Source organism: Phaseolus vulgaris, chromosome 3 (assembly GCF_000499845.2).
Source record: "Phaseolus vulgaris cultivar G19833 chromosome 3, P. vulgaris v2.0, whole genome shotgun sequence".
Taxonomy (NCBI): Eukaryota; Viridiplantae; Streptophyta; class Magnoliopsida; order Fabales; family Fabaceae; genus Phaseolus; species Phaseolus vulgaris.
In genome coordinates, this window is record NC_023757.2 from 12,175,480 (window position 1) to 12,186,476 (window position 10,997).

The 10,997-nt window shown below is 43.9% G+C and overlaps 1 protein-coding gene across 2 annotated transcripts; it reads left to right on the top strand.

Moving 5' to 3' along the window:
- Positions 1–3,426: 3,426 nt before the first annotated feature.
- LOC137806681 (glucose-6-phosphate/phosphate translocator 2, chloroplastic-like) lies at positions 3,427–6,446 on the top strand. Of its 2 annotated transcripts, none has more exons than XM_068606913.1 (5): positions 3,427–4,225; positions 4,347–4,572; positions 4,737–4,959; positions 5,395–5,608; positions 6,112–6,446. In XM_068606913.1, exons 1-5 carry the CDS (start codon positions 3,731–3,733, stop codon positions 6,121–6,123), a joined length of 1,170 nt encoding a protein of 389 aa, XP_068463014.1. In that variant the 5' UTR covers positions 3,427–3,730; the 3' UTR covers positions 6,124–6,446. The 2 variants fall into 2 exon arrangements, with proteins under 2 accessions (XP_068463014.1, XP_068463015.1); XM_068606914.1 differs by lacking the exon at positions 6,112–6,446 and adding an exon at positions 5,092–5,128 and having other exon boundaries at positions 3,494–4,225; positions 5,395–5,533.
- The last annotated feature ends 4,551 nt before the right edge of the window (positions 6,447–10,997 follow it).

The window sequence follows — 10,997 nt, forward strand, 5'->3', positions numbered from 1 at the left end:
CCTGGTCTGGGCGCGTGGTCTGGCGGGAGCCACGCTGCCTCTCTTCTCGGCGACTTCACTCTCGTCGGCGATGTGGGCCACCGCTAGTCGCCTGACTTCAGCAAACGTCGCTGGGTGAGCCCTGATCAAGGCCTCGCAGAATGGCCCTGGCTGCACGCCCTTCTTGAAAGCATAGACCAGCATTTCTTCATCCTTGGCCGACGATCTGACCATCTACGCCCCGAAGCGATTGAGGTAGTCTCTAAGGGACTCCCCATGGTACTGCCTTATATCAAACAGATCATAGGACACCTTGGGCGGTGCCTTATTCACAATGTACTGCTCGACAAAGATTTTCGAGAATTGTTGAAAATTAGCTATGTGGCCATTAGGCAGGCTCACAAACCACTCCATCGCCGTTCCCTGGAGCGTGCTCACGAACATCTTACAGTAGACAGTGTCCGACCCTCCCGACAGCATCATCTGCGTGTGGAACGTGGTCAGATGAGCTTCTGGATCCTCCACGCCGGTAAAAACAGCTTTAACCGGAACCACGCTCGTGGGAATTGGCGTGTCGGTAATCGCCTGAATGAAAGGCATTGGGAAAACACGAGGCGGCGTCGACGGTGCCACCTCTTCAGCAGAAGAACGAACCTGCTGCTCCTAAAGAGCTCGACGCAGCTCCTCAGCTACCTTGCTGAGCTCCTCGTTCCTGGCGCGAGAGGCGACCAGGTCTTCATGTATCCTTGCCTGCTCGACGCGCGAGGCTTCTACAGTGGCCTGCAACGAGCGCATCATCTCTGCCATCTGCGCCATGGTCATGGCGGTGTCGCCTTCAGCAGCGACAGGAGCCACGGGACTGGAGCGATTGCTTCTCATCTTTCTCATTAACTTCAGCGAACCACAGAAATACAGCAAATAACACTTCAACCACGATCGAATCAGCGATCAACCGGAGAAAACTCAAGAAACTGCGCAAGAACTCAAGAACACCGCAAACCTTCGAAGAAGATCGCAGCTTCACCAAAAACCACCGTTTCCCCAAGAACCAAACAACCAAACGAAAGAACTCGAAACCACCGATCGAAAAGCCAAACAAATGGTTTAAAACGCAAACTTTCACCGAACGAAACTCAAAGAAACCAAGAACGACGGTTGCACCAGCACACAACCACGCCGAAAACCTCGAAAACTTCCACGAACTCACGCTGTGGATGGGAGCACGTTTTACACGGCCCCACGGTGGGCGCCTGATGATCCTGCCTGTTGACCGGAGCGCTGGAGAATGCCTCGTCAAAGGATCGACGTGCGCGCCGCTTTTCACTTCCGTTCCTCCTCTGGATCTATCTCAAGAACCTGCAAAGAAACGATACGGCGCCGCTGCGGCCGATCGCACTCCGACGCTCAAGTCAGTGACGGTATCACCAAATACTAAGAACTGGAACCGTGCAAACTCTCTCTCACAAACAGCTCTGTCACTCGCAAGCGTAAAGTGTATGAACTGAACGTGCGTACCTTAGAAAATCTGTTAAGAACTCTTATATACCTGGTGGTTTTCTCTCTCCTGGCAGTTACAGACTTGGACACGTGGCTCGTATCCAACTGTACACGTGCCATCATCTGGAGGCTCCCTGACTTGGCGCTGCTTCTACTCTCATTTTGGCTAAGTCACCTATGCATGGTACTGCCCAGTGCATAGCTAACTCAGGAGTGCGATCTCTACTGAAACTGGCGAGGTAGGGCCTTCATACACCTTCCCTGTGGTCTCGTCGGCCGCCTTCATAATCTGCTTCTCCTTTATCTTCGGCGATGTGCTTGTTCTGGCGATCTCCGACTGCCTGGTCGCCTGAGTCTGCGTCTGGCGACTTCATCCTCAACCTGGCGATCGCCTATTCTGGTAAACTGGAGATCGGAACACGCCAGCTTAACAATCGGCGACTACACGTGCCTCCCGACTTCCTTCCCACCTGCCAACTTGGCGCCTTGTCAACACGCCTACACTGTAGCAGGGTGCCACGTCATCGCACCCGACCACCAGGGCGGTACATTCTTGATCATGAATTGTAACAAGTGGTTTAAGGATGTAGATAATTTTCATCATTTTCATGAATGCAAGTTTAACTTAATCATTAATGTCTAAAAACTATGTGATTGGAGTAGATTATTCTTAGTTTAGATCTCTGATTATTCTTTAGTAGTTTTTGCCAGCAAATGTCATTGACTATATGCTTAGTAGTAATGGTAGGGAAAAAAATTCAAATTACTAAATTTAATTCATAATTATTTAGATTTATAATATTTTTTAATTTATTTAAATGGATTTATCTAAATTTCAAATCTTTATTTATGAATTTTAAGTTCAATTTATTTAAATGGATATGTATTAGATAAAAAAAAATTGGATTATCCAAAATGGATTTTGGGTTGAATTTTAATTTGGCCTAGATCCACAATTCGGACCCAGGTCGAGTTAAGTCGACCCAAGCCAAGGTCTAGCCGAGTCGATCGGGCTTACGTCGAGTTGAATCGATCTGACCTAAGTCGAGCCAAGATGACACGGGACCAGGTCCAACCAAATCGATCCGGGCCCAGGTAGAACAGAATCTACACCAGCCCAAGTTGAGCTAAGTTGACTCGAGCTCGGATCGAGCCCAGGTCGAGTTGAGTTCGCCTAAACCTAGGTAGAGACGAGTTGGCATATCCCCTAGTCAAATCGAATCTAGCCGGCTCGGGTCCAGGTTGAATTGAGTCGAGTAAGCCCAGGACCAAGTAGAGTCGAATTAGCGAAGCTCCAGGTTGAGTCAAGTCAGCCCGGGCAGAGGTCGAGCCAAGTCGACCCTGGCTCATGTTGAGTCGAGTTGGCTCGGACCCAGGTCGAGCAGAGTCAACCTAGTAACATGTCGAGCTGAGTCGGACCAGGCCCAGTTCGACCCTAGTCGACCTGAGCCCATATCGAGCTTAGTCAACTCGGGTCATGTTGAGTCGAGTGGGCTCAGGCTCTTGTCGAGACGAGTGGGCCTAGGTAGAGCTAATTTGGCTTGGGTCAAGGTTGAGCTGAGTCAGCTCGAGCCTAGGTCTTGCCGATTTGACCCGGGCCCATATCGAGTCGAGTCGGCTCAGGCCCAGGTCGAGCTGAGTCGGCCTGGTACTAGGTCGAGTGGAGTCGGCCCAGGTCTAGGTCTAACCAATCCAAGTCCAAGTCTAGCCGAGTCGGCCCAGATTCAGGTCTACCTGAATCGATCCAAGTCTAGCTGATTCGGTCTGGGTCTAGACCGAATCGCCTTGATCCATGTTGAACCAAGTCAACCCGTGTCAAGATCAAGATAAATTTAATCTTAATTAATAAAGGGATTTAATCTAAATTTAATTTATTTTAAATGAATTTGAAAAAATCAAAATAAACTTGATCGGATATAGATTTTATATCTACCGATTAAATTTTGAAAAATCCAATGAACACCCTACTGTTGAGTTTGTTGAGTTGGTGAAAGACATTTTTGTGATGGCCTAATGCAAACAAAAGTCCATCACTGTATTCGATTTTCTCACTGTATCTTCTTCTCAACTCCCTCCAACTCCAAGGTTCAATAACCTCTTTTTCCTCACCACTTCCCTCGCAGTAACCGTTAAACTCTTCCTCATTCTCTCACTTTAACCTCTTTCTTATCAACAAACAAACGCATACCTCTTTCTTCTCTTCTCACCTACAAATTCACCTCTTTTTCTTTTACACATACCCAAGTTAAGCATCATGATGGCAATGGTGAAGTACTCAGCATACCTTCTCACCAACCCTGCTTCTCCAAGGTCTCAACTCTGCACCTTACCTTCTATCCACAATCTTCAACACACCAACCAACCCTCTATGTCTTCCCTCAAACCTCTTCACATTTCATCCGCTCACAACTTTGCTTTGCCACCAGAACTCAGAAGGAGGGTCACAGCGTGCCAGGCCTATGAAGCAGACAGGTCACGCCCACTGGAGCTTAACATTGAGCTTTCTGACGAAGAAGCAGGGACAGAAACAACCCAGAGACTCAAAATTGGTTTGTATTTTGCCACCTGGTGGGCTTTGAATGTTGTCTTCAACATATACAACAAGAAGGTTCTGAATGCCTTTCCTTACCCCTGGCTTATTTCCACTTTGTCCCTTGCTGCTGGCTCTCTCATGATGTTAATCTCATGGGCCACAAGGGTTGCTGATGTTCCAAAACTTAATCTGGAGTTCTGGAAGGCCCTCTTTCCTGTAATCATTTTCAATATTCAATCTTAGATTCACAGTATTTGCATGAAGAGAATAGGGGCAGAAGAAATAAAATTGTGAATTAGAAGTGCTGATTGGGGAATTTCAAATTTTGAGTGTGCAGGTTGCTGTGGCACACACAATTGGTCATGTTGCAGCTACTGTGAGTATGTCCAAAGTTGCAGTTTCATTCACCCACATCATCAAGAGTGGAGAGCCTGCTTTCAGTGTCCTGGTATCTAGGTTCTTGCTTGGGGAAGCATTCCCTGTGCCGGTTTACCTGTCACTGCTGCCAATTATAGGAGGTTGCGCACTTGCTGCTGTGACGGAGCTGAATTTCAATATGATTGGTAAAACTACTTACTAAAAATTTCATGTTTGAAATTCAGATGGTGACTAATAGTGTCTATGTTCTCTTATAATGGACAAAGTTGATAAGATGTGTTAAATATGCAATTAGTTCATCGATCTTTGTGAGTTCAATGCTCTAAAACGACCTCACCACATGTTTCAGGATTTATGGGTGCTATGATATCCAATTTGGCCTTTGTCTTTCGGAATATATTCTCAAAGAAGGGAATGAAAGGGATGTCTGTTAGTGGAATGAATTACTATGCTTGTCTTTCCATATTATCACTATTGATTCTCACACCTTTTGCCATTGCTGTGGAGGGCCCAAAGCTGTGGGCTGCAGGCTGGCAAACAGCCTTGTCTCAGATTGGTCCCAATTTTGTCTGGTAGGTAAACTAATCTTCAACTCTCAGATAGGTCCCAATTTTACTATCCTTTATCTCTTCAAATTGTTGGAACTGTAATTTTATATTTTTGTCTGTAAGTGTTTGTAGAATATAAACATTGTGCCCATACAGGTCTCAGAACTGGCAATTGGAAACCGTTTTCTAGAAGGTGAAACATTCTTTGATGTAAATAAGCAATTCATTCTGTAGTGTGTGATGAACAAACAAGGTGATCTACTTCTAACAAGTCAAATAATTGACAATGTCCTAAAACATGGCTAATTTACAGCCCTTGAATGTAGTTTTTTCTCTCTAAAATTTGACAGTGTTTTATGGGCCAAAATTGTTTTCCTGCTATGATATTGATAGTTGTAGGGAAATTGGTTACTGATCATTTGTGATTGCCACTTGATGAACTGGGTTTTATTTTTCTAGGTGGGTAGCTGCTCAGAGTGTCTTTTACCACTTGTACAATCAAGTATCTTACATGTCCCTTGATCAGATTTCTCCCTTAACATTTAGCATAGGGAACACAATGAAGAGAATTTCGGTTATTGTGTCTTCAATCCTTATCTTCCACACACCAATTCAGCCTGTCAATGCTCTTGGTGCAGCCATTGCAATTCTTGGTACCTTCCTCTATTCACAGGTACATTGTCGTTTCTTTTATTTTTGTTTCCTTACACAGTATACTACCTGTCTGTTTGAGACTAATGAACAGTACTGATGAAGAATTTTCATATCACTCAAGATTTAACCTCTTATGAGTTATCAGTGAAAGTTAAAGCATTTGGTGATTCTACCCTCACAGAATTTCGGTATCATTAAATTTGTCTTTCATCTAAACAAAACTTAAATGTTCTTGCTGTGTGTTCTTTGTTAATTAAGAACTTTTTATGGCAAATGTGAACTTCATTCATGACTTAGAATATACACAACACAACTACTAATTGCTGCTACCTTGCATGTGGGTATTTCCAATATTTTATGCTCTGACTTGTGATTTGGATGAATGACCAATGACCAGATTACTATTGTTTATGTTTATTTATACTATGCTATTCCTTAATGAAATTGTCTACTTCTCAAGTTAAGAATATTTATTGCATATTTGTGCTACAGCTAATAAGTTTCTGTTGATCATTTGAGCAGGCTAAACAGTGAGTGAGGTGTAGTTTAGAAGCTGTCATGTAACACCAAGTGATCACAATTGAGGTTACTGAGAAAGTGATGATGGTTCAACAGGATTTCAAGCTACTTTCTTTGAGGTCGTAGTCATAGCATTTCTAATAATCATTTTGATCTGGTTTTCAGAGTAGAATGGATGAGCTACTAGTTTCTTTTCTATAATAGGGGTTGTGTTTTAAAATAATTTGTATATAATATTTCTTCTGGTGCTTTTTAAGTGTCAGTGATACAAATTTTGTCCCTATTTAATTGTTATTTTTCAATATTTGAGACAATATTAATTATTCTTTTATGATTCATCATAATTTATCTTAATTTTTAATTGATTTACATCATACATGATGTAATGTTGGAAGAGAGTGAATATAAATATTTGATTAAATGAAGAAAAATATTGTTATATTTTTCTTAAATGACGCTCAAAAAGTAATGGAGAGCGTAGTACATATAACAAAATATTATATTTAATTTATAAAAATAGATACTAAAAATAAATAAAATTTTGAAAAATTACTGCATTAATAACTGTAATTTGTTTACTGCGAGATAATTAAAAGTACAAATTAATTTTTTTTATGTTTAAATGAAATTGGAAATTAAAATTAATTTTGTTAATGTTATCACATTAAAAAAGTTAAATTTGAGTATTTAAATTTAATAATTTTAATTAATTAAAACTTCACTGGTATTTAGTATTTCCTTCAGAATATTATAGCTAAAAATAAAATAGAATTTATTTAGAAGATTTTTGTGTACAGAATAATTTTAGTATTATTCAAAAAGTAAAACAATAACATTTTTTTATATTTAATATTATCTGCATATATAACAATATACAAAAATTTCTTTCATGTACGGTATATATATCATATTCTTATTTTATTTTTAATTATATTTTAAAATTAAAAAATAAAATAAAAAATACTCCACTCATACATTTAATGAATCCAATACATTACAAATCATCTATATTTTATGTAATCCCACAATCTGTGTATGCAATATTTTTATTACTATTTTTAAAATATAAAGACATGAAGTTCCCTTTTTTCTCATTAATATAATATTATATATATATATATATATATATATATATATATATATATATATATATATTTTGTTTCTGCTGGTTGACTCGATTGCATTCGTATGTCTAATGATGATCACACGTCCAATTCTCTCTGTGTTCGTTCGTGTTTTTTTTCAATTAAACATCTGAACCTGCAAAGACAAAGGGACGCCTTAGATGCCGTTTGCACTCCGACGCTCAAGTCAATATTGGGGCTCGGAAACACCAAAACTCTTAGTTGTAAAAGCTTTGTGTAAAATTGTGTGTGTATCGCGTAAAATGTTGCGTACCTTGTTAGGTTCGTTACTATCCTTTATATAGTCTAGGGTTTTCGCTGTTTCCGACACCCGTATTGAGGGTTTTTGAGGGTATGTCTTAGCGCCGCTATCACCCACTCTTAGGGAAATCTAGCGTGTAAGGCTCCCTTATTGGAGTGCAACCTCTGATGGGATGGCCACCTGGGTACCTACTTATGCACCTAATCTCTGGGGCCATTCGTCCTGGGAGTGCCCTAGCTGTTCACGTGCCATGTATGCAGTCTACCCCTGGAACGTAACCCTCATGGGCCTTAGTGCTTCCAGTGGTTCTTTACTTGTGCTACGCCTGAATGCACTATTCACACCACACGCATGGACCCCTCGTGATCTAGGCTTCTCCTTACTGATAACTGGTGTGCTTTCTGAGATCCACCTCTCGTGGCCCAACTCTGTTGTTTGAGTCACCGATGTTTGATGTCACATCGCCTTCACTCTGATGCCGAGGACACATCAGCACATCCTGGTGATCAACGTCTGACCACTCTTCGACACCTTGGCTTGTGTCGCTCGCGAGACACTGCCCATGCCGCTCGTGGGACCCAGCTTACGTGGCCCACCATTACTAGCGGTCAACGACGTCCGAGGACTAGTCAGTACACAAGCCCCCCAGTCTCGAGCTATTAACTTGTTCAGCGAAGAGACTAAGTCCTCGCCCGTGGCGACCTACGTGGCACTGTGTGAAGGGACGTGAACAGTGCACCGAAGTGACACTTCTCCGTACCTGATTTAATCTTCACACACGTGTCTGGATCAACGGCCAGGACTTAACGCCGCTTGCGCTCCCTCGTTTATGTTAAGCATTCATAAACGCGCGCTTCATCACTGTTCCATCACTTCTCTGAAACATTTTTCGATCGTTTCATCTTCTCTTTGAAAGCTCTCACCTTTCCTTATTCAAAGCTCAGAACTTCCAACCCACTTCGATAAAAAGGTATGATATTTATGCATTGATTGCCCCTCTCTTACGATTCTGTTGCTCATACAAGCGATAATCTGCTTTGGGACTGTTTAAATTTATGCATTTTAGGTTTTCTCTGTTTTTCTTCTGAGTCTTTGTTTTTCCTGGGTTTTTTCGAGTTGCGCCATCATCTTCCACTAAACCCTCGTTTCTTCCTTCTTTTTTTCTATGTTTTAGCTGCTCGAACAAAAACCACTTCCATCCCTCCTTCCAACGTAGATTACAAAGTCCAAAACCCTTGGGCCTTCGTTGAACTCCTCGCCGAGACCTCCACTCTTACCTCCAACGAGGATGTGAGGAAGCATCGGGACGACGAGCCTGACTGCAAGGGACGGGTGTTTGGGAGAGAGAGTGGCGCCTATGTTTCGGTTCGTCCCTGTGCAAAGGGCGAACCCATATTCGCGGATGATCGTGTCAACAACGGAGAACCCTTCTTCATCCTCTAGTCCACCGTTTTCAAACGGATTAAAGTCCGTCTACCACTCACGGGCTTCGAGAGGGCCCTATTGACAGAGATTAATGTGGCCCCTGCCTAACTGCACCCCAACAGTTGGGCGTTCGCCATACTGTGCAATCACTTTGGGCACCCTCCTTCCGTTGATGTCTTCCTCCACTTCTTCGAGGCTAAGAGCCCCGGGAAGAACCTTTGGGTGAGTTTCAGTGGAATGGCGGGGAGAGTCCTCCTCACACTCTTCCAGCAATCCTATAAAGGCTTCAAAGGGAAGTTCTTTAGGGTGTGCTGCACCGACCACGACCCCACCCTACTGGATGGGTTTTCCCTTTACTGGGTGGAGCAGCTGAAGCTCAAGACCCTTGAGGAACTGTGTGTCAGGTCCTTGCAAGTCTAGTCAACACTGCCCAACTGATCAAGCACGAGTTCAACTCCTCTGACCTCAAGGGCTACATCGGTACCTGTTCACTTCTTTCTCCACTTTGTTGTGCATATCTGTTATCAGCCTTTCATGCTTGTGTATTCTGTTTCTTCATGCTTATGCATTTACTGATCTAAATTGTGACTCTTGTATTTCTCGTTGACGAATCTTCTCAACCTCTTGGTGCAAGCATGGTACTGAACGAGGAGAAATGGAATATGCTGGCCGAGGTGATTGCCCGTAGTCAAGGGACACTTGATGGCGTGGGTGCCTCAGCCTCCTCTGCTCCTATTGCCGCGGTTCCTCTTGCCGCTGCCCAGGCCTCGCCTACTCCAGCCCCCCTCAAGAAGAACAAAGGTGTGGTGGCGATTGATTCAGATGATGATGAGGACACTAGGGAGGGCATCATCATTAAAAGGCGAAGAGTAGCCACTATGACGACCTAACAATCTGCCACTGATGGCCACCCTCCATCGTATAGGGATAATCCCCTAGTGCCTCCTCTCCTCGCGCTCGAAGGTGATGGGGAGAGCGCGCTTGGAAACGACCAAGCGCCACCCACTCCTGAGCTACCCGCTGTCCTCCAATACGCCCTCAAGAGCTTCCAAGAGAAAGGGGCGACGAAGGATTTGGACGAAGACGCGTTGAGGGAGCGTATGGGCCATGGCCTCGGTGAGTTCCTTGTCAACTCAAGTGCCCTCGCGAGCTAGGTGAAGGCGAGGATGAGGGAGGAACTTGCCTTGACGGAGGCAAAGATGAAAGAAGAGTTGACTCTGGTGGAGAAGAGGATGAAGGAGGAGCTTGCCCAACAAACTCGGGTCTTTGCCATTCGCGAAACCGCCCTGACCTAAGAGCTGAGCAGCCTACGCCAATCAGAGAAAGATACCAAGAGGCAGCTCTTCAACAAGGGTCAGGAGGCTGTCCAACTGGAGGCAAAGATCCTGCCCCTCCGAACCAGGGTGATTGAGCTGGAGGAACAGGCAGAGGAAACTAAGGCCAAGATGGCTAAGCTTGAAGAGAGGGCCACCAACCATAAAGTGCAACTTGGCAGGGTGGAGGGTCAACTTGCCCAACAGGCTGAAACCTTCAAGAAGATCGAGGCAGAGCTCATCGAAGATGCCACCGACGCCTACGCAGCAGGGTTCGAGGATGCCCTTGCTCAGGTTGCCTGCGTGCATCCTGAGATGGACACTTCACCCGTCGCAACGTCGAACCGGGTTGTAGATGGGCAGCTCGCGCCTAAGGTTCCACTTGCTTAACTTGTATTTGGCCTGTTGATGAACATTCTATACTTTCATATTTATGAATGCTTGCCTTTAACTGCCGTCTTGATCTTGGCCTGTTAACTGCTACATCTTTATCTTGCTTTAGTTTGCTTTCTTCGTCTTGATCGTTAACTGTCGTGGCTCGCACTAACCTCTACTAACAACGCTTCTGACGATCTTCCATACTCTAGGTAGCGCACTTGTCCACCACCCGCTCTGCCTTACTCTCTTCATTGTGGTTTAAGGTAGCGGCAGCGTGCACACAAACCTTTACCTGACCTCACCTCCATAACACAAAGGAGAGAGAGAACTCTTTATAGTCACTCTTCGAACCTGCTTCATAAGACAAGGAAGAGATAGAACTGCTGA

Coding starts and splice junctions, on each gene's coding strand:
- LOC137806681 (XM_068606913.1), top strand. CDS start 3,731: ATGATGGCAATGGTGAAGTACTCAGCATACCTTCTCACCAACCCTGCT. Junction 4,573..4,736: donor GCTGAATTTCAATATGATTG/GTAAAACTACTT, acceptor CACATGTTTCAG/GATTTATGGGTGCTATGATA. Junction 4,960..5,394: donor ATTGGTCCCAATTTTGTCTG/GTAGGTAAACTA, acceptor TTATTTTTCTAG/GTGGGTAGCTGCTCAGAGTG.